General features: G+C 36.9%; 2 protein-coding genes across 2 annotated transcripts; one reads left to right on the forward strand and one right to left on the reverse strand.

Moving 5' to 3' along the window:
• Positions 1 to 210: 210 nt before the first annotated feature.
• LOC129803293 (transferrin-like) lies at positions 211 to 11,563 on the forward strand. Its single transcript, XM_055849742.1, has 6 exons — positions 211 to 408; positions 4,947 to 5,836; positions 5,892 to 6,217; positions 6,281 to 6,981; positions 7,049 to 7,311; positions 11,200 to 11,563. Exons 1-6 carry the CDS (start codon positions 336 to 338, stop codon positions 11,374 to 11,376), a joined length of 2,430 nt encoding a protein of 809 aa, XP_055705717.1. The 5' UTR covers positions 211 to 335; the 3' UTR covers positions 11,377 to 11,563.
• On the reverse strand, positions 10,951 to 26,168 carry LOC129803292 (protein rotatin homolog). Its single transcript, XM_055849741.1, has 6 exons — positions 26,049 to 26,168; positions 25,792 to 25,982; positions 22,972 to 25,724; positions 14,672 to 16,808; positions 11,879 to 12,371; positions 10,951 to 11,808 (listed from the first exon to the last, which is right to left on the reverse strand). The coding sequence occupies exons 1-6, from the start codon at positions 26,086 to 26,088 to the stop codon at positions 11,564 to 11,566; spliced, it is 5,859 nt and encodes a 1,952-aa protein (XP_055705716.1). The 5' UTR covers positions 26,089 to 26,168; the 3' UTR covers positions 10,951 to 11,563.
• Between the last annotated feature and the right edge of the window lie 1,570 nt (positions 26,169 to 27,738).

The following is a 27,738-nucleotide window of genomic DNA, read 5'->3' on the forward strand; positions in this document are numbered from 1 at the left end:
GAGTGGAAAGTATACTGAAAATTCGAGGAGTTCTTCTCTTATCTTCCCGCAGTCTTATTTGTCGATTTGTTTTTTTTTATCACCAGTACACAGGGATTGGTTTCCCCTGCTTTTTCATGCTGCCTTCTCTTTTCTTCCCACGAGCATCTCACCTGGACAAGGTGGGCTGTTTGATAAGATAACACTCGCGCACTCCAATTTAATCTTTTCTTCCAGAGTTCAGTTGATTCAGAACCGTGGCAAAGACTGGTGTTTTATCCTAGTGCCGTGACCATCGAGGAAAAATTCCAAGTGAAAAAAAAAATTAGTGGAAGTTTTGTGAAGTTTTTCTATTCATGATGGCGGGCGGGAAATTTTCCCTGGGATTACTTTTAGGATTATCTCTCATAGGGCTCTCTGTGAGCGATGGTAAGTTTTGTGAGAAACTTCCAAACTAGGTGTGGTTCCTAAAAAAAACTCCGATTTCCATGGTAAAAAACCCATTTTCACCCACTTTTCGACGTTATCACTTTTAGGACTTCCTATCTAATCTCACGGTCATGGCGGACCATGATGAGGATTATCCGAATATGGCCAGTAACATTTGTCCTGAGATATGTTGGTTCTTGCGCAATCGCTTGGGAATCATATCAATCTCCACGATATGATATCATGTTCTCAATTCAGAGCGTCATCGCTTTCTGAGAAAATCATGATTACGAATATGTCTATATGTCAGGGAAAGTCACTCTCTCTATTTGGTCAATCTTATCAGCAATTGAGTCATAGTGTTGTCTAAGTAGATAAGGCAATCATATTTTTTTTCTGCGAAAAATTACTATATATGTGAAGAAAAACGATTCATTGCACCAGAGATATTTTACAGTATTGATAAGATGATTAGGCATCACTTCACGAGTTTAGGCTTGGATAATTACTTTTAGACAAATTCAAAACGGTTCAACTTACGGTTATTATTGTAAACGATTTCGGAGCAAAGATTTTAAAATCTAAGTCTAGTTGCAAAGTTCAAAAGAACATTATTAATCTTCAATTGTTTATCTTGATTGATTTTCTGATTGATGTCGGATTTAAATTTTTAGCATTACAAAAAACTTTATGTAGCATATAAAGAGAAACGATGGGTAACATTTCTGTTCTTTTTAAAGAAATTATTGAAAAAAAACTGCAACTAACTATTACGGCTGATTTTTTTCAATCCCATTTTAATCCATCTTAAACATTTAGAATAAAATCACTTTAGATAAATGTGGTCTTCTTTTACCTTAATAGAGAGAATTTTAAAGAGTAAGGCTGACGCAATAATACAAAGGCAGGAATGGTAATGCTATTTCTTGCATCCATATCACCTGTCATATGCATTTCTCGATCGATTTTAGGCCATAGAGTGAAATCCGATAAATTTGCGTCCGAAGAATTTGAGATCTAAGTCTTTTGTTGAAGAAAAAAAATTGTGAAACGTCGAATCATTCTTGCTTATAAGAACACGTTTTATGAAGGTTCTAGGGGAGACTGGGGCACATGTAACCATTTTCGATAGATGCGTATTTGAGGCGATTTTCCAAGCACACAGTGGTTTTTTGGAAAATTTTTCTTATCTCATGTTTTACCCTTGGGTATAGGCAAAACATCGAGGGTAATGCGGATACTGGAAAACTTTTGAGTTTTCCATAAAAATAAAATTTGTGTCACTATGCATTTTTCTCTTTTCACAAAATACCTGGGGTAGAAGTAAACACTTTCTGGGGAGGATGTAAACACCCTTTTCTCCAGCCTTCAAATTAACTTTGCACCACTTTCAATTATTTTAATTACTTCAGAGATATATAAAGACTGTATATTTTCAAAAAATCACTACACTTTTAACAAAGAAAATAGCAAAAAAAAACTAAAAGCATGCAAATCAAAGACATTTTTCAATGGATTTTCCCTCTATTTTGACATTATGTGACTTTTTATTGAACACAGAGCCACCAATTTTTTCGTAGTCAATTAATTAGAAATTTCGCATGAAAAAAAATTGCCATTTATTCTACACTCATGACATCTACAATTACAGGAAAATTACCTGTTTACATCTACCCCAAATGCTGTTTTCTGTCCAATTGTTAATTCTTTTAAAAAATTGAGAATCTCAATATCTTTAGTAAATACATTAATATAACCTTAAAGGTTGTAGGAAAGAACTGGTATTGCTACATTTCGATTATTTTACACAGTTCTCAATTTTAGGTGGAAATCCAAATGACCAAAATAATCGAAATATTAACATTTTCGAGAAAAATGATTTTTATTTTTAAAGTACTAGGATTTTATTGACCAATTCATCTGTGTGCATACATCCCCATGGTATCTATGAATGCTTATGGGTTTTATCCTCTGGAGTCTTAAAATCAATGACAAAATCACAGTGTTTACAACTACCCCTGTTTACTACTGCCCCAGTTCCCCCTATAGTTGAAACATTTATGTCTTATGGTGCTATTCCATTGAAAAAGTGACCATGTTTTTTAGCACATTACTGTTCTCAAGTACAGTCGAGTTCCTCAAATTTGAACTCCTCAAATTTGAACGACGGTTGAGTTCAAAATGTAAAATTTGAGGTTATGTGAAGAAAGCTTTGCGTTGAGTCTGAATTAGAACTTTTTTTCTCTGTTGTTTCCTCAATATTATTGAATTATATTAACTTCCCTAAAGTCATCTTTCTTAATTTAGGGAAAGTGCATTGCATTTCACATGAATTCCGTTACGTTTTTGAAAATATCGTTCAAATTTGAGGAGTGAGAATTGTCATCTACACCCCTCAAATTTTCAAATTTGAGGAACTCTACTGTACTAAAAAAGACCATGTCTGTTCCCATACGTCATTTCAAGGAAAATAACGAGTAGAGAATATTAATGCTGCTCGCCGACTTTTCACCATTTGAGAACTCACGGGAAAATCATGGAAAACCTGGGAAAATCCGAAGTTGAGGCTAAAGTTGTCAACTCCCGGCCATCCAACTGCATTACGCTACCAAGCTGACATGACGTTACTCCCACACTGACTGAATGTCATATGGCATTGTGATCGGGTGAAAGCTTGCTCGGAGGGAATATTCGAATTCGGATTTTGGTTAAACTTTTCTTTTGTGTCGGTTCCTGTCATGACTGGTAATTTTGAAACTGGGGAAAATATTAAGCTTTTGTATAGAGAGAAGAACCTTACATCTTGTCAATCATGGTAAAGAAAATGTAGAAAATACTATGAAAGTGAAAACATTAAATTAATCTTGTCGATTTCCCAACCGACATTAATTGAAATACAATGTGGGAACAGTTATGGTCTTTTTAGTACTTGAGAACAGTAATGTGCTAAAAAACATGCTCATTTTTTCATTGGAATAGCACCATTACTACTGAAATGTTTACTTTCCTAAGCCTTTCATATTCGAACATGTTTTTACATCACTGGCATATACAACCTCAGAAAGAACTTTTGCACTGTTTTGCTCTGAAGGTTGTACGTTAACGCTAAGACGGCAGTGGCCGCTGAAAACTACACAGCATTTCATCAAAATGAAACTGTACTTCGAGAGCATTGTTGATGAATAAATCTATCTAATAGATCGTTAGGAAGAAAACTAAGGATTCTGGAGAAACCTCTGATAGGCGCTGTACAGGGCGCCCCAAGATTACGCACTGTACATTATCGGGACCGAAAAACTACGCGCAATAATTTTTCTCTCGAATTAATTACAGGATCACCTTGGTATACGACATAGTTTTGTTGACAATTTTTCCGCCAATTTTCTGCTCTAATTGTTCAGAAGTAATGATTTCCAAATTTAACGCGTGCAAAATTGCATACATTTAGAGGTATTACAAAAATTAATTCTCAAATTAGTTGTTAATGCTTTTAATGGTAGGATAGGCAAATATGCGTAATTGTGGAGTTCAGAGGCAAAATGACACATATCCTATGCTCTAGCTCATAGGATATGTGCCATTTTTCCTCTGAGCTCCACAATTTTGTGTTCATGATCCTATCAGGTGAATAATCCCGGAATCCCTTATGGTCGGAGGGAATTCTCATCTTAATTATATGTGAATTCAATTCGTATTCAATCACTACCTTAGCCAAACTACCCCTAAAGCGGGGATCACAACTTGCTGGCTAGGATAAGGTTCGCAGTGACTGGTGAGCCTTCAAGGGATACGAAAAATATTATTGTTTGCAAAGGCATAGTTCTTTATTTCATATCCATTAGATAGCTAATCATGAACCTCATGAGATGAAGTTTAACATTATTCTTAAGGGATTCCGGTGATAGTTGGATAATAAGGGGTTGGCCAAGAATAAATCTGTGCTTCCTCTTCTTTTCTTTGAGAAGAAAAGACCTAATCCTTACTTTGGTTTTGCAACAAACCTTACATATGATGTCTGTATACAGAAGTCGTTGACCTATCCCTTGAACGACCCGATAGGTTTATGGGATGAGGTCAGTTTATGGAACGGTGTGAGATTAAGTCAGGTCGTAGTTATAATCTGTATTGCAAACTGTATGGGATAGATTCGTCGCAAAGAAGAAGAGAATAAGGCTAAATTATTGATATAATTCAGTTCCAAGTATTCGTTTATAATTGTATAAGCAGATTCTGTCTAAATGGGCACTCAATGGGTCAAGTGATAGAGCACTCGCTCTATGATGCAAGTGTCCCGGGTTCGAATCCCCTTTAGGTCACCAGGAATTTTTCTGGCGTTAAAGGTGTTCGGATTGCATCCAGTGAGCTTCACCGTACTTGATTCCACGGGTATGGGACTGACAATCTTATCCCGTACAAGAAAAAATAATAATGCATGTCTAGAAATCCCCTTGCGGGAAGGCCTAGTTCCTTCATGAAATGTTGTGCCAACATTATTATTATTTATAGATTCTGTCTAAAACCTTGCTCTTTCATTACAGAACGTATTCGATTTTGCTCTTCAATCCGTTTTGCCGCCGAATGCGAACAGATGGACCGCGGAAATTCCCAGGTCAGATGTGTACGTGTCCAAGACAGCATTGAGTGTGCTCAGAGGATGCTCAATAATACAGCTGACTTTGGGATCTTTGGACCTGAGAGTGTTCTTCAGATCGGTGCTCTAGCTTGGGATGGAATGACAGTTGTGAAAGAACTTCGTCATTCAGATCGTGCCGACAATCCAGTTGACTATGAATCCGTTGTGCTGGTTCGCAATGAACATCAGGGTGGGACTGAAGGTCTGCAAGGTGCTAAATTTTGCCACCCAGGTCTTTTTTACGATCGCTCCCAGCGATGGTCTGAGCGATTTCTCAAGCACTTTGAACGTACCGTGGTACCTGTTGAGTGTGAGCGCGATGGTGTGTCCCCTGCAGAAATTGAAGCTTCAGCTATGTCCAGATTTTTCTCATCCGCCTGTCGCCCAGGAGCATGGTCAAATAATCCTGAAGAAGACGAACGCCTCAAAGAGCTCTTTCCTAACTTGTGTGAACTCTGCGATCCTGATTCTAACACTTGCGACTACCCTCGCAATGGATCTGGATCAGAAAACTCTCATGCGGAAGCTGTGCGTTGTCTGATTCGCGGAGGAACTGCAGCTTATGTGGCTAGGGAAGTTGCTCAAGATATATTCAATGGAGAACTCCGTGAACATGTTGATAGCTTTGCTTACTTGTGTCCCAATGGGACATTGCAGAGCATTACTTTCAACGAGAATCCTTGTGTTTGGCTGAGACAACCGTGGCGCGTAGTTGTAGCCAGTGATCCAATGGCGGTGCAATTGCCTCAGTTGATGAATGATTGGTTCAACACCGGTAGAAGTGAACCCTGGAAGGTAACATACGTTGATGCAATAGCGAAACTCTTTCCTAAATATTTTCGTCTTTCAGGATGCTATCAAGTCCATTATCACGTCGGAGAGCTCAGTTGTCCATCGTCCACAATCACTGCAGAGACTTCGGGATTATGTTCGCAGTATTCGAGAGATCCCTATTGACTTCAACTTCTGTTCGACACGCGCAAGTTGGTGCACAACTTCAGCAGATGAATATGATAAGTGCAAAGTAATCTCAGCTGGTGGTCTTACATCGGGAGTTCTCCCTACCGTTGAATGTCGAAATCCAAGATCAAATGTCGTTGAATGTCTCAGGGATATCAGTACAAATGGTTCAGATTTTATGGGAATTGACTCTAATTATGGTTTCCTGGCACGAAAGTAAGTATCACTTCAGTAATTCAAGCTGTATGCATACTAATATTTATGAAAATCCATTTACAGTATATACAATCTCACAGCAGCCATGTATGCCGAAACTGAGAGCAACAGATACTCATCAGTTGTGATCCTTGTGAGAGCCAATGCCACATTCCGAGGCTTAGATTCTCTCAGGGATGCCAGAGCCTGTTTTCCAGAGTACGGAGGTATCGCCAAAGTCACCTTTGTCAGCGCAGCCAAAGCTGAAGGACTTTTCCCGCAGAATAACTGCAACTTCTCCGTTCTGCTTGGGGAATTCTTTGGAGAATCCTGTGTTCCCGGAGCTTCAGATCCTCTTCACGATCCCACTGGACACACTCCAGAAAATATCTGTAGTCTCTGTCGTCACAGTGTTATGCCTGTGCGTCCAATTGTTGAAGTAGATGCTTCTGTTGACGGAGATCGGATATCTAAGAGATCTGTTCCCATGCCACGCACTGATGGTGAAGAGGCACCCGTTGGAGAAGATGGTGAAGAGCCTCCGGTTGAAGACGAAGAGCCTCCTGCCGATGATGAAGAAGAAAGCCCAGTCGAAGATCCAGTAGAAGAGGAACATTATCCAGAATATGATGAAGAAAAGAAGACAAAAATACGCCAGCAATTGGACAGAATCCCCGGAAACTGCAATGCTGATGCAACGAATCGCTATTTCGGAAACCAAGGCGCTCTCAGGTGCTTAGCAGAAGTTGGTGATGTTGCTGTAGTTGAGCTGCAGTATCTCAAAAGTAAGACTATTGGAAGTATCTTGCTGACAACTTCACTTCTAACTAATTTATACTCTTTCTTTGATAGAACATGCACAGGAGCTTCTCTTGAACCCTCATGATTTCCGAGTTCTCTGCCGAAATGGAAGTTTAGCAGCATATACTGGTTTCGATGTTGATTCCGACTGCGTTATGACAACGATTATTGATGGAGAGATTGTCGTTCGGAGAGATTCGACAAGACGTGATGGCATCGTAAACGCTCTCACATCCTTTGATCTCTACTTCCAGGTTCAACCAGACTTCAAAATGTACAACATTTTTGCTGGTGTGAAACATCTTTTATTCAAGGTAAGCCTTGAGGTAAGCTTTATTGTAACATCTATCTTGTCTTGCGAACATTAATCGTTTGGATGTCAATCCGTTTTGCAAGAGAAGTTACTTATGATCATTTAGTTTTAGAACTAGCGTCGTGAATTTGATATGAACCTACGATGCGTTCCTCTTTTTGAACTAGATCCCTGTGCGATTTAAACCTCACGCGATGCCCTTCTTAATCGACAGACAGTTAATTACTGGTCCTCTCCTCATAATTTTGGGAGTCTCACTCAACTCCTTCGCAATTGAAATTTTATCAATTTACATGGTTGTAAATCATAAAACATTATGGCTATCAGCGATCTCTTATATAAGTGGTTGCAACGTTCCTTTAAGGGATCAGACCTCTCGCACAAACCTTCTCCAGCCCTGGACACTCTTTGCCAGATCCCTCCAGCACCTTAGTACCCCCAGCTGTATATAAGGACATTGTCATTAACAATGAAGGAATCACAACTCTATAAGCTTATCTAGGTTTATCACTGGCTTTAGCTGCTTTCAATCTTCTGAAATAATCTACACCTGTTCCATCTTCGTTCAGAATTTCTCTTCTATCTTCCCTCCCTCTCACATCCCTGCAGTGTAGGGACTCAAATAACTTACACATAAATTGCCCTTATAATTAAAACATTTTATTTAAAATTGTATTGATTAGTACAAGAGCCAAGCTGGAACTGACTCAGTGGCGGAGGAAATGCTTAGCTTCATGGCATTCCTCCGCACCAACTGCAAGTGCCATATAAAGGAATTTGCTTATTAATCAAATATTCGTGAACTGAACTTTGATATGAATGAGTTCGCGGCAGCAGCACCCTACCCTGTTTTACAAAAAGCACATTTTTTATCTCCCTCATTTCTCCATTTTTCTAATGTCTTTTTCCAGTTTTCACATCTATATTTTGCAAGTATTTTTGTCGCAATCCCTCTTTTCAAATACTTCGGTATCCAAGGGGTATCTTGTATTCTTCTGTCAGTACGTTATATCTTTCCTGATCTACCTATTCTCGACCTTTTTTTTTGCAATTCGCACCAAATAGACATTCCTTCGTTTAATCTTGTATTTACTATCATTTCGGAATAACCAACTCCTTCTAGGAACTTTCTCCTACTTTCCTTCTATGTTGATTCCGGTTGATCATTACTCTTCATCTCTTTTACACACTTTTTCAACACCTTGTTTGGACTTCTTCTAATATTTTCCTCGAACTGGATTGCTCTGCTAGCTACTACCGTTGCTATCCTTTCTATTTTAGTTTCCGATTCTAAAATTGCGCTTTTTGTGCACTGTTTAAGTCCTCTTTAAGTCTGTTTAAGTAAGTGTTTAAGTTCCAGTTTCCCACAACTTTCGTATCACCACATTTCACATCCGTAGAGCATTCCGCTTCTTATCAAACTGTTGAACATTTCCTTTCTTATACAGAAATTTACCTTGAATTGCTGCTCTCCTATGTTCCAAACTTGTCCTAGTTTGCTGTTGTCTGGCGGAAACATTTTCTACATTTCATTGTTTTTCGAAAATACAGTTGAAGAATCCTTATAAATTTTTCAAGGTCAAATGATAAAAAGGCTTTAGAGAGTATACTCATCTTTTCGGCCCAAAATACTCTAGAAGTAAGGGCCAAAGGGCAGGGTGGAGAAAAAAAAAAAAAAGTATACTCATCATCCGATTTGAGAAAGTTTTGTTTCGATGGAAAGGTCTTGGAATCTCTGACAAGTCTAAAGAGGTCTCGAATGGTTACGGCCTCTTAACGAACCGTTTATTCATTTTTAATTTTCAACCGCTTATCAATTGGAAAGCATTTTTCACACAAATTCATTCAATAAGAGTAGATTTGCTGTATTGTGCTAATGTTTTAAGGTGAAAACGTGCTGTGGTATAGTGATAACGAGTGTATAATCAAGAAATAAAGAAATTAGTTTTACATTCTTTGTCAGTAGTGCTCAAAGAACTTCTTGAGCATCTTAGTAGTGCGTCACTTTTACATATAAGGGTCACTGAGACAAATTCGGGAGTACTATAAGCGGTGTTTAAAAAAGCAGAGTATCGTATTTTAAGAACGGTACAAGGCAAAATGAAGGAGAAAATACTTCTTGGACGCTCCCATGGTATTTTTTTATAAATTAAAAAGGTGCAAGTGCCACTGAAGGACAAAAAAAAATAATGGTACAAACTGATAAAAGTGGATTTCTTTAATTTTTTGTGGAAATCATGATATTTTTCACGTGGAAAAAAGTGTTAAAGTCTAACTGTGTTATCACACTTGCACATTAAAATTTTAATATGACTCACATTAATTGTCGCTGGTGAGAGTCCAAATGTGTAATTTGTGTGTTTGAATCATTTTATATTCAAAATTTGATCTATTTATTGATAAAAAGGTAAACTTGACCCGCAAAATTTGATATAAATTGATTTATAGCATTAATGCGAAAAATTAATGCGATTTTCTCTTTAATTTTTTAATGTGAAAAATATTTATGCTTTAGGTAAATTTAAACTTATTTTTGCAGGCCAAGTCCACTTCTTTATCAATAAATAGAAAAATCCCAAATATTAAGTGACTCAGAGACACAAATAACATAATTGGACGCTCACAAGCGACAATTTAATGTGAATCACATTAAAATTTTAAAGTACAAGTGTGATAACGCCGTAAGGTTATTCTATAAGACTATTTGCAGAGCAAATATGAGAATCTTGTAGCAGTTTTTAATATTCTTCCATATTGCACTCATTGCGCTTTTCTATCCTAATAGAAAACTCACAGCGTACTTAATCTGTTTTCCGGTTTTATTCATAAATTAGGAAGTAATAATTGCAAACAAATGGCAGAAGGCTCTAGAAAATATTAAGCAAATCGATAAAATAGGACTACTTTGATTTTCATTAAGAAAATAACTAATATTTTCACGTGAAAAGCATTGTACTGAAAAAAATTTATAAAAAGAACTTGTAGCACACCTTGAAATAAGATTTATAAGAAAATAGTTCTCAAGGCTTTTGTTCTTATTAACACATATTTTGAGCTTGATGTAAGTAAAATATTATAGAAGATATTTTCTTGAGAAATATTATCTTATAAAAAGGGTTTCGTAGGATTGTATTACGCTTCTTATCAGACTTTTATAACTCTATCCTATAATTCCGCTGACAGCTGTTTAGAAGATCATTATGAGATCATTTCAAGTATTTGGCTCTATAAGGCAGCTAATTTGCTAGTTGTGTACTTCTAAGGTATTTTAGAAAATCTTTTGAGTTATTTTTTTATATATTTTCAAATCGGTTATGAACTAGAACTCCAAGAACTCATAAAAAATCTTAACACTGAAACTTTTCCACGAATCATCTACAATGGGTAACATGTAGAAATTTTCATGTCCCATAAACGTAAAAACAGCAAATAAAAGTGAACCCTGAATAATAAGACTCTAGGGGAGTATCCATAAGGCGGGAGCGGGATGGGGCATCTTTGAGAAGAAGCATTGTCTTTGGGTCTAAGACAATGAATGTAGGCAAAATGAAAATGTTGTATCATTATCCTTGATTATATTGTAATTCTTACCTTTCAAAGCTCGATTCACTGAAAAATATCCGTGGCACAAAAAACTACATTTACAATCTAAAATGCTTTAATACAAATGTTTGCGGGTGTCTTTACATTTTTAATATAAAATTTTCAATAAAACTTCAGACTATTAAATTCATAATGGCTGTCAAACTGACAGTTATGGCTGCCTTTCGGTTAACTTCGGATTTTTTCCCAGTAACCGAAAAGCAACTTCGGGATTAATTTAAAATTTTTAAAATAAAACTGAAATCAAACGGAAATTTTGACTTACATTGTTTTTTTTGTGTTCTAGGACTCCACGATTGGACTTGTACCAGCAAATAGTACGGATTTGAGCACAAGTGTTCGGAATTATATAGAACTCTTCGATGACGTAGAAGTGTGCCAAAGAGGAGGCGCCCTCAAGGTGTTCCTGAATACTTTCCTCATCTTTGCAACAGTCTTCATCACAATTGTCCGGTTTCGGTAGAAATTGCTCCATTTCAGAAGGCAAAAGCAGCGTGGCACAATTCTTTTGACATCCTTAATATCTTTTTTTTACGTACCACTGAGTAACATTTGTGTCCTTTTTTCTGTTCTCATTTACTGAGATTCAGAAGCAAGATTAGGAAGTGACTAGAACACATTGATTTTTGAATAAAGAACGATCGAACTGATTACTGATTGAGAATTTTTGAAATACATTCGAGCGACTGATAGAGTTGATTTGTCTGCTCAGAGACTCCTTCGATTATCAGAGAATTCTGGATTTTTATGAGTCGTCTAGGAATTGAAGATGCTTTAATGGCCGTCTTGGCACGATGATTATTCTCGATGATTGACCAGATAGCTGCGACTATGTTTCTCTGATCATCTCTATCGCCTTCATCGAGAACATACTTTACAGCTGTCAGGAACTCCTCTGGTCAATTTACAAGATCCAATAAGTTGAAAAACCAATAAAGAAAATCAGAAATATTCCCTAAACTTACCCGAAGCTAGCAAAGCAGCCGTATTGGCGTCTGCAAAAGCGAAATTCCTCAAAATCTCAATTGCTTTTCTTCTAACTCCTGGATTTCGCAGCGGTATAAGGGCTGCTAGAACCGTAAGATGCCTGGCACTTTCTCCTTCAGGGTACCGTGACAGAATCTCATAGAATTTAAGCCATTCCTCTATCACATGACCCTGAGGACGCTGGAGCCGCGTCACGGATGGATGAAACTGACTAATATTGTCCAACAATCCTTGCTTGACCATCGCAATGCGACTCTCAATGCAAGAACAGCAGTTGCTGAGGAATCTCAGCAGAAGTGACAGCCTAGAGAGGTCCACTTCGTGCTGTTTAGCACGATTAGTCTCCTGGACAGTGGCAGTGATCATGAGTTGGAGAATCGATTGGGAAAAACCGCTGTAAGTTATCGAAACTTTCCGGCAAAAGACGTAAGATTGCTCACTAAGATGCTTAAGGAGAAGCCAGAAGTTTATCTAAAATAGAGATATTCCGAAATACGTTTTTGAAATAGCGGAAGAAAGCTATCCTTTTATTAATTTTTCGACTTTTGCGTGCAAGATTCACTGTTTGCGCGCAATTTCTTTTTTGCGCGCTAGCTCTATTTTTGCGCACAAACTCTCTTTCACACGAAAAAACATTTAAAAAAAAATACAAATATATATATATTATAATTAATATACATTATAAAAAAATTAAAATATAAGTATACGTTGCATATACAATATCTAAGCCCAACACATTCATATAAAACTATATAAGAATGTCTAATAATATGTTCAGTTTTTGTCTCTAATAATAACATAATATGTTTAATAGATGGCAAGATTATTTCTCGAATGTTTTCCAAATGGTCAAGTTAGTGTTTTTAATATTTGCACATACTATCCTCGTGTAATTTAGGCAATTTTTAGAAATAAAGCAACTATAAATCAGAATTTTGTAAAATACCAGCGAAAATTTTTTAAGCAAATCCCTCTTGGCATTAGAAGGTACAACGAGTTATACGTAATATTTATCATTAGAGTGAAAATTAGCATTCATTGTTTTGCCTGAAAAATTTCTTAAATTTTTCAGCTGTTTTTGTCCCTATCGTCCGTAGAGGTACGAAAATTACTGAACTTAGGCAATGTTGTGTATAAAATTCACTCAGCTTAAACATAAAACGGTTAAATTGTGCATAAAACTCTCACTGCTTAAGCATAAAAAGGTTAATTAATCATATTTCTGAAGCATGAAACGGATAGTTAAACAGTCTCTGCTTCAACAGTGCGTATTTTAGCAAAATCTTTACCGTTTTATGCTTAAGCTGTGCGAGTATTATTCACAATTTTAACCATTATATACCAAGGTTGTGTAGGTTTTGCACACAATTTAGATTTTTTTCAAGCAGAAGCTATAGGGTTTTAGTGCACAATTTTAACCGTTAGATATTAAAGGAGAAGAAGATTTATACAGACTTTACACGGTTTGTGCTGAGGTAGTGCGGGATTTATGCACAATTTCGACTGTGAGAATTTTTTTTATAAAATCCAAGCAATAAAACTGAGGATATCCATTATTCTTATCAAGATAGATCTGAATGTTGCCCACGATTGCGTAGTGCTTCAGTTCAATTTACATATTTTAATAATTAAAGAAAAATCTACCGTGTGCTAAACTACCCTGTTCCTAACATCTCCGGTCTCCCATATTTACTTATAAAAACTGTCGCCATAAATTTCTATCTTCAGATTTTCTAAAATGAAATTAATTTTTCTAAACGGACGGAAAGAGGTGAATTTGTTCAAATTTTCCTTTTTCCTCTTTCCTGATTTGAATTCTAGTTGCCAATAATTTGTGTTCTTGGATAGTTACTCTATCTAAAGCAATAGAGTTTGTTTGTAATGAATTAATGCACAGAATATAAATTCAGTGACCGTTAAAACGTGTGTTTGACAGGGGCTCCCGGCACCCCCATAATAGGTAAAAAAAATTCTTTTCAAAAAATTCATCTACTAATCTGTAGGAAACTACTAATCCCAAAAAATGAACGAACATCCTATCTCCTCAAGTATTTCTGGTACATTGACTGAATGAGTTAAATTGAAATTCATATTCATTTCTTTCTCAGACGTTTTATTTATTCACATTGTATTTAATACGTCATTGTATTTAATTAGAAACGACATTTAAAATGAAAATTTAATGTTATTGAGCTAGAAATTTTCCTGATAGTAAGAAAATGCTTTTTTTCGAATTTAGGTCACACAATATCCCAAATCATCTTTCATAACTTCAAAATATTTTTACAAAATACAAAAATTATGGCTCCGGCACACCTTTTAGATCAGGAAAATTTCATGAAGTCGAAATTCGAATCCCTTTCTTTATCACACTGAGAAAAAAAGAGGGTGCGATTAACTTTTTTTCCTCATACCTTTAACACTTTTTAGGTGTAAAAATATATCAACATTTTTTAATGTTAATTTTACACCTTTTTAAGGGTAAAATTAACATGAAAAAGGGTAACTTTAACCCCCAATACACCTAAAAAGTGTAATATATACACCGATTTCGGATCAATACTGCAGGATAAAATTAACATTTCCGGAATGTTATTTTAACTTTTTCGGATTTCTCTCAGTGCACATGCTTTGCCTATATCCATCTCATTCTTTCGCACTCTTCTTCTTCTTTTGGAAAAGGATGCGAATTTTGACTTCATGAAATTTTCCTGATCTAAAAGGTGAGCCGAAGCCATTAGGATCACATAGGTCAGAAGAAATGAACATACCTGTAAATGGCGTGTTGATCCACTCCATGTCCACAGTTTCAGCATAATTCGGCATATGGCATCAATTTCTGATGTATTTTCCAGAAGATCCGCTGAAAACCACCCACAAAGGATATCAGTGATCAGGATGAGTTCACTAACAATCGGTTTCTTCTTCACTTCTCCATGATGGCGGACAAAGTCTGCACATGAGGATCCCAGTGATTTACAGGTATCCTCCAAGCGTTTCAGGAGAAAACTGAGGAATTCTGAACATTTTGCTAAACATCTGCTGGAAGGACTGCAGCTCAGAAGGATTCCCAGTGCCTTTCCGGCACTCTTTTTTACATTGCACGATCGGAATGATGCAATTTCGGGCTTATCCTGACAACACAGTGCTTCAAAGAGTTTCTGCATTCTCTGAAAGATTACAGTAACTACCATTTTCTCTCCTTGAAAATTTTTGCCGGATTTGATGATGACTTCTGCATTTGGATTGAGATTCTCATCATCTTGTGATACTATGTTACTCCTGGGATCGATTAGGTGAAGAAAATTGTCATTTTCCTGGGTGATTCCCATTCTTAAATAGACTGAAAGGAATTCCAGTGATGCCAATTGAAAATCCTTTCCGGAATCCACCAGTAATCCACGAGTTGCAAGAGAAAAGAGCTTTTCCGGATTTTCCTCTTGCATGAGATTTGTCACAATATTGAATCCAGCTGGACATGTTCCAAAGATGGAGAGTATTTTTAAGAATGGTGTAGCAATGTCTTGAACACTATCACAATCGGAATATAGAGAGTCGTCCTGAAGGAATAGAAGAGCTCCGACGGTAGCATGATTCTGCCCTACGATGCACTGCAGGATTTCTTCGCTGTGCAGAATGCAAGGGATCAGGGTTGTGCATATTCCCGATGCCATCCGGAAGACACTATTTGAAGGATTCGTTGGCACAAGGGCTAAAACTGTGGCCAAAGATTGCAGACAATTTTCCTCCAGTAAAACATCAATATACGCTGAATCAATTTCCGTGATGACCTTCAAGAGAACACAAAATCCGAGAACTGCATTTGAATCTGTTAAAATTTTTCGCTTTTCTTCTGTGTCTTCTGTTTCCTGGACAGCATCCCAGATGGAAAAATTCGCTAGGGATTTAACAATTTCCTCAGCAACTTTATGTTTCTTTACAATGACCATGATTAGGTTCTCAGGATTATTGGCCTCCTGAATTTCAGATTCGCTACATCTGGGCGACACCTGGGCAGCAATACTTCCGGAATTTGCAGTTCTATGGGAGCAGAGATTGCGAAAAGTGCAAGCTGCCATCTCACGAACGCATCCTGCTTCGTGATTGTCCAAAAGGGTCACAATGCAGCACGCATGGAAGCCTCCAGGAAGGAACTTGAGCTCCTCTATCACTGTATGAGCTCCACTAAATCCTTCTGACCACTTACACAAAATCATCCAAGATGCTTGCCTAATCCAGACATCACTATGCCCACATAGTCCAGAAATGTATCTAATGTATTTTGGTTTAATTCTCCCTTCATCTAACTCTGTGCTATCCATCAATCCCCGGACTGTTAGCAAACAATTGAGGACGAACTTTGAGCCACCCTGACACAGAGACTTCGTAGCCATTGTATATCTCAGGATACGATTAATAACATAGCTTGCATTGTCAATTTCCAGAAAAGTCTTGCATGTCACACAAACGAGCAGACCCATGAGAATTCTCGCTCTACTCATTTGATTCAAATCCTCAAGATTTTTATCTAAAGCTTTCAAGATAGCCCGAAAGATTTCACCTAATATTTTTTTATCCTTCCTCACTGAACCACCACCCTGCGTTCCATCTGAAAAACCTCCTAAAATCTTCATAAGGAGCTTGGCATTTTCCTGGTAAACCACATGGGGAATTGATGGTGCTAGGAAAATGCTAGTGAAGGCAGAATTGCGAATTTTGATTTGATCAATGAGCCATTCACGAGTCTTTCCATCATTTTCGTGATCCAACATGATCCGGAGGAGCTGCAAAATCTTCCCGAAGAGATCGCAATCTTCAGATGTTGAAGGTGGAGTGAGACAGAATTTTTTGAGAATCACCACAAGACTCTCCATTGGGAATTTTTTGGTGGGATCCAGGGTCAAATTGCTGGAAAGTCGTTGGAATTCAAAAAATTGTCAAACTTTACACTTACGTCAGTTAGGGTTATTTGAATTCAAATTTTTGACATTTTGCAATAAACGGTACAGTAGACTCTCACTCAATCGGCTCTTTTTCAATCGGGCGGAAATTTTTGTTGACAATTTTCACGTTTAATTATGAAGCTAATTCGCTCAAATTTGCTGTAGTTCTTCCTATTTTATCGCGATTCTTTATAATTGAGCGCTTTTTGTGGAATTTACAAAGACTTTGACGCCCAAATCTATCGATAAACCGGATGACATTTCGCCCCATATGCCCGATTGAGAGAGAGTCTACTGTAGATAGATAGATTTTATTGAGCAGCAATGCTTTTAAGGAAAAGCACAAGAGAAGCAAAAAATACATTGTGGTTTTTAACGGCCACCGCCGTCTTAACGTTGACGAACAACCTCATGAGTAAAAACGGTGAAAAATTTCATCACAGGTTGTTTATGTCAATCTTCCATAGGATGTATAATTTAATACAACCTTAATGGCTCTGGCACATCTTTTACTGTGTTATCACACTTGCACATTAAAATTTTAATATGATTCAAATTAATTGTCGCTGGTGAGAGTCCAAATGTGTAATTTGTGTGTTTGAATCATTTTATATTCAAAATTTGATCAATTTGTTGATAAAAAGATAGACTTGGACCGCAAAATTTGATATAAATTGATTTATAGCATTAATGCGATTTTCTCTTTAATTTTTTAATGTGAAAAATATTTATGCTTTAGGTAAATTTAAACTTATTTTTTAAGGCCAAGTCCACTTCTTTATCAATAAATAGAAAAACCCCAAATATTAAGTGACTCAAAGACAAAAATAACATATTTGGACGCTTACAAGCGACGATTAATGTGAATCACATTAAAATTTTAATGTGCAAGTGTGATAACGCCGTTTAGATCAGTAAAATTTCGTAAAATCATTATTCACATATCTTTTTCCCTCACTGAGAAAAAAAGAGGGTGCAATTAACTTTTTTTCCTCATAACTTTAACACTTTTTGGGTGTAAAAATATATCAACATTTTTTAATGTTAATTTTACACCTTTTTAAGGGTAAAATTAACATGAAAAAGGGTAACTTTAACCACCAATACACCTAAAAAGGGTAATATTTACACCGATTTTGGATCAATTCAATACTGCAGGGTAAAATTAACATTTCCGGAATGTTATTTTAACTTTTTCGGATATTTCTCAGTGCTCAAATGTTTTTCTCAAAATTCGGAACTGAATTAAATTTGGCGTGATGTTCAAAAGAACACGAAGAGTGCGAAAGAGTAATAGACTTATGCAAACAATTTGAGAGGGAAAAGGATGTGAATTTCGATTCCACAAAATTTTCTTGATAAAAGGTGTTTCAACACCATAATGGCTCTGGCACACCTTCTTCTAGATCGAAAGAATTTCATGTAATCGAAATTCGCATCCCTGTCTTTCTCCGAATTTTTTCCCAGTCTTTTAGAATCTTCTTCTTTTGAACATCACACCAAATTAAATTTAGTTCAATCTAATAAGAAAAAAGGGATGTCAATTTCGAATATTTGACTTTTACCCAATCTAAAATGTGTGCCAGAGTCATAATAATACTACAAAGCATCTCAGTTATGCGGAGTGCTCGAGTTCACGAGAAAGAGCTATCCGTGTATTAACTTTTTGCATACTTTTTAGGTTACATACTACTTTACTATCAAATTGATTGATAAATTAAAAAAAAAACATTCAGAAAAAAGAAATTGCTTAAGGAAAGTAGAATTTAGAAACTTTTAGCGTAAAATAAATCATTAAGCAAATCGGTTGAAAAATAGGCCGTCCAAAGTGGTTGAGCTTCGAAAATTCGATATCGAAATGATTTCCGAACATAGGTGTCCAAGGACGAAATATTCGCCTTGACTACCCGTCAAATCATTGCTCTACCTGCCGATTTTACTCGGAGGTTTTTTGAATTTTAACGGTATATTCTAGTACATTCAGAGAAAATCTGCAGATTCTCGGCAGAATTTCTCCCTAGAAAATCTGCATAACCTCCATTACTTCACAAAAATATTGTTGATTTATGAAGAAACTGTAGAAGTTATAAAGAAAATTGTATGCTCTGCTTAACAAGCATTACCGAGTACACATTTTAGATAAGTAAAAAAACTGCGAGCAAAAATACTAATTTCTTAAAAATCACCAATCGAATGATACAAAAACACGAAATTTTGGTCGACACTCTGTTTAAAGTTTTCACTTCACTTTTCTCTACTTGTAACACGGCGTCGCAGAATTCTTTATTTTATATAAACACCGTGATATCACTAAGAATAACTCTATAGAATTTTGCAAACTTCAGTGAAAAATTTTTCCATCTCTTCTGACACATCTTGTCTGGAAAGTCTGGAATGTAGAAAAAATCTACAGAATATCTACAGAAATTCATCAGAGATTCGTCATAAATCTGCCGAAATATTCCGACGAATTTTGTCCCAAGCCCAAATAAAATTCGTAAGAATATCTACAGAATTTATCTGCAGATATTCTGTAGAGGTGTAGATTTTCTCTACAGAAATCTTAAAGATATCTGCAGATATTATTTGACGGGTACGAAGGAAATCGTAGGAGCCGTTTTCGAAATAAACCAAAAAACATGGTTTTGGAGGGGCAGGAGGAGATTGACGGAAAAAGAAAAAAAGGACTGTTCTACATAATGTTAATTTATGGGGGGGGGGTCGTCGAAGACCGGAAGTCGCTATCTCTTACCGTTTGCCCTTTAGTTCTGTAACAAGTTGAAAAAAAAAGTATAACTGCTCTCTCTTTGAGTTCGAGCAGTAAAAAAAGCAGTTATTACTGTTGTTTTATCTTTGATTTAATAAAAGAAATTAAAGTTTTATTAAGTAAAAGTAGCAAAATGTTTTCAAATTTCCCGCTTCGCAAGGTAGTAAAGTGTGCCAAATTTCGGCATAGTTGCATGTAAGCGTCAAAGTCTCAAGTTTGAAATGTAATATTGTTAATAAAAATTGAATATTTTTGTTACTTTTTTATAAGGAGCGTTGCTTGGAAACTTGCAGAGAGTTTATCATCTTTATTTTCTCTAAAATCTTTCTTAATACATTTTAAAATGAATAAAAATATAGACATAGCATTGGTGGCCTATTTCGGCCTCCTTCATTCTCAGAGTTCCTTGCCCTTCCGAAATTCTTCCAAAGTTTTTTTCACATCATCTTGTTCGTCGAAGCGATATTTTTTTCTTATTTTTTGTATTGTTCAATCTCAAGAGTATGCAAAAACTAAAAATTCATGGAAATTCGAAGAACAAAAAATGTGGCCGAAATTGCAAGCTTGCCGGAATTTGGCACACTTACCATATACATTCAGGCGTATTTCAAAAATGATTTCATAAATTGACTCCCAATGCTAGGCAAATTTGCATAATTGTATATGCATAATTCCGTCAGGTGCATAATCCCGAAAGATTTAACTCTTTCCGGACCGCAGCATATGCTGCAAGCCAGTTTCATCATTTTTTAATCAAAAATATCCAAGCTCAGGAATTAATTGAGGGCCTACAAAAAATATCTTACATTTGGACACCCTTATAGTTTGTAATCATCCACAAGAATTGAATTTTTCTCAGTTATGAATAATTAAAAAACACTATTTTTCACAGAACATTCATATGCTGCTTTGGGTACTCAGAGTCCCAAAAGAGACGAAAGAGTTAACCCTTTAAGGACGATTGGAACACCGGTGTCCCACAAAGAAAATTATTTTTCCTGACTACCTGAAGTTATCCTTTCCTTATGTTTGTACGTAATTGCAAAGTAGAAGGTCGAAGGAATCTAGGATATTTTTTGTAAGTCTCTAGCTATTTGCTATAAAGTAATTTTTTAAGCTAAAAAATGACGAATTTTTAAATTCTCAAATTCATAATTGATTTTATTTATTTTTTTACTTCTAATATTTTTTTATGCAAAACCCTTTTGGCAATAAAAACTACAATACTCATACGTAATATTTTTCATTAAAGCGAAAATTATTATTCATTGGTATTGTCAGAAAAATTACTTAAATTTTTGGACTATTTTTGTCCCTATCGTTCATAGAAGCACAAAATACACCGAATCAGACACTTTTGGACGTTCCAAGGTTAGATGTAAGACTTATCATTGATTATGTTTCTTAGTTTAATTTTTATTGTTGATTTTCAGTCCGTAAAAAGTGTTTCGTCGTTAAAGGGTTAATTCCGGAACTAAGTGCGTACATAATCCCTCTGTCACGCGGTTTAACCATCTTTCCGTTCGGCTGTCGACAGCTGTAGAGGCCAAACGGTTAGAGATAGCGATGTGGGACCTAAGAGGGACCCCCTATAAGTCGATCCAAGGATCGTTAGCACTCCTTTCATTTTCCTCCCAACTCTCCCTTTCCTCTCCAAAATCATGTTTTTTAGGATTTCTGGAAAACGCGTCGTACTTTTTTTTCATTTTTGAAATATGTTTTAGAGATTACCCAGACGGACAATTGACCATGGGTGAGAATATCGTTGAATTGTTTCTAATAACGGGTTTTCAAGGTCAAAAGTTAAAAAAGAGTTTACAGAGCGCATTTTATCAGGCGAATGGGGTCATGTTTGGGCTCGTTGGAAAGGTCTTGGAATTTTCAACAAAACTGAACCGGTTCCATTTGTTTTTGCACCGGTAATCAACCGGTTCATAACCGATAACCAATTTTTATTCGACATTCAATTATATTAGTTCTATTAGTCCTAAGTTATTTTGGGCAATGTTTTGAGTGATTTAAAAAATTGGTTGTGAACCGGTAATGAACCGCTTATGGACCGATAATCAATTTTTGTCGGAAAATCAGTTTTATTATTCTTAAAATAATTTTGTGGAATCTTTCGAGAAATTTTCAAATCGGTTTAAATCGGGAGAACGGGTAAAAGTAAATGATGTGAAAGTACTTTTAAGGGATAGCGTCTAAGTTATGAGTTCGAGCATTTCGCAAAGCCTGGGACGCTTTGTCACACCTTTTTTTTCGGATCACTTTTTGTAGAGCAATATTACAAATATTTTAGGAAGCATGGTCATTTCATTTTTTAAATCCAGGACAAATAGATAATTTTTGACCTCATACTTCAGGAAACCCCCTTAACTCTTTCGTATCTTTTGGGACTCTGAGTCTGAGTACCCAAAGCATCATATGAATATTCTATATAAAACAATGTTTTTTTTAATTATTCAGAACTGATAAAAATCCTATTCTTGTAGATAATTACAAAGATTACAAATTATAAGGATATCCAAATGTAAAATATTTTTTGTAGGACCTCAATTAATTCCTGTGCTTAGATATTTTTGATTAGGTTAAGTGTGCCTAATTTCGGCATAGTTGCATGCAAGCGCCAAAGTCTCAAGTTTGAAATGTAATATATTTAATTGAAATTATTTTTTTAAATTCCTTCTACTTAAGGAGTGTTGCTTAGAACCTTGTAGACAGTTTACCGTCTTTATTTACTTTAAAATCATTCTTAATTCATTTCAAAATGAATAAAAATATAGACATAACTTTGGTGCCCTATTTCGGCCACCTTCATTCTTATAGTTCCTTGCCTTTCGGGAATTTTTCAAATGTCTTTTTCACGTCATCTCGTTTGTCGAAACTATATTTTTTGTTATTCTTTTGCATTGTATACTCTCTGGAGTATGTAAAAAGTAAAAATTCATGATAATTCGAGGAACAAAAAAGGTGGCCGGAATTGCAAGCTGGCCGGAATTTGGCGCACTTACCCTAACTCATTCTGGACCGCAGCATATGCTGCAAGCCAATTTCACAATTTTTAATCAAAAATATCTAAGCTCAAGAATTAATTGAGGTCCTACAAAAAATATCTTACATTTGGACATCCTTATAGTTTGTAATCATCCACAAGAATCGGATTTTTATCAATCCTGAATAATTAAAAAACATTGTTTTTCACTGAATATTCATATGGGTACTCAGAGCCCCAAAAGAGACGAGAGTTAACCCAAATTTCCATACATGATGAATAGCAATAAAAATCTCATCTACCATAGGCTATTATGGATTACAATGTCTCTTTGAATTCAATAAAATAAATAATAAATATGCAACTCACCAGTGAATATGAGCGATGGCAGAAGACACTTCTTGGTGGGTTGTTGAGTTCTCAATTTGGTGGATGAAGTACCTGAAGGAGTCCATTGGGAGGGACGCATGAATCAGGAGTAGATCTTTCTTGGTCATCTTGAGGCGATCATCGAAATCCAATGCTCTGATCATCCTGTAATTCTTTCCTCCATTGATTGGAACATGACAATAGTTGATCCTCTGGCCGTCCTCAGTCGCCCTCTTTGACTGCCTGGCATTCATGAGAACATTTTCTAGGCCATTGAACCAAATACTGGCAAAGGAGATCCTCAGAAACTGCCAGAAGGTGCTTTTGTCTGAGGAATTTGAATCGGCAGTTGATGGCCTTGAGTGACCATCTGGCTCGAAGAAGATCTCCTCGAGTGGCGAGAGGATTCTGTGAGGACTCTCTGACCAGTGGAACTGTGGCAGGAATGGGATTTTCAGTTTGTTGAGAATTCGAGGCAGGGAAATGCTGTAGCTGCCGATGGTGTAGGTGCTGAAGGACAGGAGGAATAGCGCCGTGGCTGCATCTGCCTTGAGACCGTCATCATGGTGGAACATCAGGAGACTCCTCAGAATGATGAAGTAGACATTAATTTCTTCGGAGAGATCTTTCCGGAGAACTGGACAGTGCAGTAGAAGTTTTGAGAGAATCCCAATGGCGGGAATGCAAATATCGACGTAATCTCGATTCTGGGAGATTCTGAAGCAATTGTCCAGGATTTCCAGGATAATTATATTGGCTCCGCAACTCATTAGGTAGTCATTGACACAGGGATCCATGGCTAGGAGATTGAGTTGCATTATTGTTGTTTTTCGCACGGCAGGTTCCACGTTGTCACTTTTGAGTATCGCCAGGAGACTCTCCACTGAGGATGCCTGGTGGGAATCTGACCGGAAGCGTGCCGCCATGTCGATTTGATAATCCAAAAGGGCAATGTCATTGGTAACCGTGTCGGCTATTTGGGGGATTTTTGGCAGGAAATCTTGGGCTTTTGGATGAGAATTGACAATGTAGAGAATCCTAGAGACAGCTTCATCCCGGACAATGGGATCAGGACTGAAGAGCAATCTCACTGTGGCTTCAGTTACTTCAAATCCATTGGCCACTTCACTGTCCGGATGGAGGAGGCTGAGAATTGCTTCGCCTAATTTAGTGGATCTCGTTGTCCAGGATTGAAGGAGAGGCAGGATGGGGAAGAGTAGATCCTTAAGCAGCTTCCACTGTCCCTTGAGGATCACTCGGCTCTTTAGGATGTAGATCAGCATGATTTCAGCGCTGGAATGGATGACAGGATCGGAACTTGAACAGCCAAAAACCGTGATTTCTGTGAGGATTTCTCTGGTCAGGGGAATTCCCAAGTTTCTGAATGTACTATCTCCACCTAATCCCCTGCCGCCGATTATCTGCTGACCATCAATGAGCGACGATACGAAGAACTTCATCTTTTCCGAAGCTTTTTGGTAAGAGAATCGTCGGATTTCCTGACACGGATGAGCTAGAAGTTGGAGGATTATTTTCTCTCCGGATTCTCTCAATTTTGCATTTCCCGGGAAGAATGGGATGCAATTGACCACGGAATTGATGAGAATCTCTGTCAATTGGATACTTTGATGAATATTGGAGGATTTTAGAGCATCTACTCCAAGTGCAACAATGTCCTCGTCTGAGAATTCTTCAAGAGGACGAAGCAATGTCACTGCCGGAAGCAGAATCTCTTCGCAATTCAGCAGAATTTGGACATTTTTCTCCAATCTTGGGCATATCTTCTCAATGGAATGGTAAATATCTGAGTAGCAGCTCTTGACAGCAATGTCCAGCCTTGCAATGTTCAATTCCTGGCCGGAGATATCTTCATTCCAGCTCAGGGGGATTTTCTTCAGTTTCACAATCAACTGAAGAACTTTGATGTACAGTTTCCTGGCACTGAAGTCCTGCATCCTGTATCCCAGGCACTTCCTGAAGAATTTTGCCAGCAATCCCAGTTCCTTCAGGAAAAATTCAACAGTTGATGGAAGCCTCTGCCCATCAATTGTCAGGAGATCTACCATCTGACCAAAGATCTTGAAGCACCAATTGATCTTTGTCTGATCTTCTGTGCCTTTCAGCAAGGAATTAACCACGGTGAACATCTCCTGACAGTATTTCGAGACAGAGATCTGAGTGAAGATTTCCGGACCAGATTCCTCAGCCTCAGGAACATAGACAGCCGCTGAGGCGAGGATTTGAATTCTTTTCTTCAGGATTGAGTTAAATCTGCAAATAATGCCCTCAATATCCCCTCCATCTGACAGCAATTCCTGGAACTTCACTACCAGGTACGGAGGCTGAAGGAAGTACTCAGGAGGATAATCCTCAATGGCAGTGGACAAAAAGTCCAAGGCACGAACAAAGTTTTGAGGAGTCCCAGAATCAAGGGATTCCCTAAGTAATTTTATGGATTTGAGATCAACGGCATTTGGAACACTCCAGCACTTCACGTACTCCCTAGGAGTCACCTGGACATCTCCAACATTGAGATTGTCCACAAGGGAAGGCAGATCATCTGTGAGGTCAATTGTCGGAATATTTCCCGAAGAATCCTCAACTTTCTTCACATCAATCTGCTCAATGACACTCTCAATGTCCATCAGGACATTCAAATGCTCCTCTTCTTTCAAAACCCTCCGGATCTTATTGAATTCCCTCCTAAGTTGATCTTTGGACATATACTCAACAATTTCAGGGCCATATTTGCTCTGTAAACAATAACTTCATTCTTACCTTTCCTGGAAATTTTTTCACCCAAGGGATATCTCTACTCACGTTCAGCACCAGGAAGATAACTTGCAGAGCAACATCTCCCCGACTAACGTTCTCCTGATTGAACCAGTTCAGGAGACCTCGAATGAGATCAACTCCATTGAAACTAAGCTCAGATCCACTGATCAACGCCTTGGTGACTTTTCCCTGGACAGTAGTCAATGCCCTCACACGAATCTCCTCAATCGAGTGGCCTGGAACAGGCCAAATATTGGTAAAATCCACAACAAAATTCAATGAAAATAATAAAATATACTTACAGAGTTTTTCCACTATTTGAGGAGTTATGGAGATTTCCATTCTTTCAGGGAAAACTGGGTAAAAATACAGATTTTCCAGGAGCACAAAAATACCGGCACTGACTGTGTTCAAATATGACGCTAACTGAGCGACAGTTGGTACACTGCAAAAAATTGGTGGAGAGATAAAGCAGGAAATGAAGACAAAGTGGAAAAGACTTTACGCAATGCTTGATTTTTTGTTATGCTTTACCATTTGTTTTCAATTTCGCATACTTTTTTCGGTTCGGTTTTTTTGCAATTACCTTGAAATTGGATCTATCTGAAGTATATATGTTTAAATCGGAAACATTTAAGCATTAATTCAGTAGATGTGAGATTAGACTCTTGCTAATTCGGCTCCTTTAACCCATTCAGTCAATGTACCAGAAATACTTGAGATAGAATATTCATATTATGGGATTCGTTTCCTACAGGTTAATAGATGATTTTTTGAAAAGAAATAATTTTTATCCATTATGGGGGCGCGGGGAGCCGCCCTCAAACACGCGTCTTAACGGTCATTGAATTTAAATTCTGTTCATTAATTCATTACAAACTCTATTGATTTAGATAGAGTAACTATCCAAGAAAACAAATTTGCAACCAGAATTCAAATCAGGAAAGAGGATGAAGGTCAATTTTAAAAAATTCGACGGAATGTCGCATTTTCCGTTCACCATTTTGAGCAAAATTTTTGCATGACATCACGTGAAGCGAGAAAAAAAAACAACAAAATGTATTCCCATTTCTGTGGGGCTATTTTTTCAAGTAATTGAAGGACTAAAGTAACTAAAAATCCATTCCCGACAGAAACTCGAATATCAATTGCCCTGGAATAAATCATCTAAAATCACTCAATTTGCGTATGATGTATAATACCATGGTAAGGAATGGGTTAACTTCGGGCTACTTTTTAATTCGGGCAGCAGTTAAAATTGAAAAGAGTTTGTTGATATTTTTGAAGTTCGATTGTGATTATCGAATGAAACAAATATGCTCAAATTTGCCATTCTTTGTTTCAGTTGTGATGTAAATTTAATATGAGTACGCAGGTAAACAACAAATCGTTGCATTTCAAAAAATTTCATGCCCGAATTTCTCTCTAATTCGGGTGACATTTCGGTCCCAAATGTCCGAATTTGAGAGAGTCTACTGTACTTCAGTACAGTAGAGTTCCTCAAATTTGAACATTTGGGGGGTATAGATGACATTTCTCACTCCTCAAATTTGAACGATATTTTCAAAAACGTAACGGAATTCATGTGAAATGCACTTTCCGTAAATTAAGACAAACAACTTTAGATAATATATCAATGTAATTTATTGTGAAATTAATGGAATTTGTTGCGGAAGTTAATATAATACGATAATATTGAGAAAATACCAGAGAAAAATGGCACTCCACTCAAAACTTTCTTCACATATAACCACAAATTTTACATTTTGAACTCAACCGTCGTTCAAATTTGAAGAGCTCAAATTTGAGGAACTCGACTGTAATATCAATTTTGTGAATTATTTTTGCGTGTCACATGACTCCTTTACAAGGTTAATTACTAAAACAAGAAGAATTATTGACCAGTATCTTGTGGGAATTCCAGGAAGTGGCCAAGAGGACACCAAATTCCTGCTTGCCAATAGATTCCTCAAAATATTTCACACAATAACA

Source organism: Phlebotomus papatasi, chromosome 2, assembly GCF_024763615.1.
Source record: "Phlebotomus papatasi isolate M1 chromosome 2, Ppap_2.1, whole genome shotgun sequence".
In the NCBI taxonomy this organism is placed as follows: Eukaryota; Metazoa; Arthropoda; class Insecta; order Diptera; family Psychodidae; genus Phlebotomus; species Phlebotomus papatasi.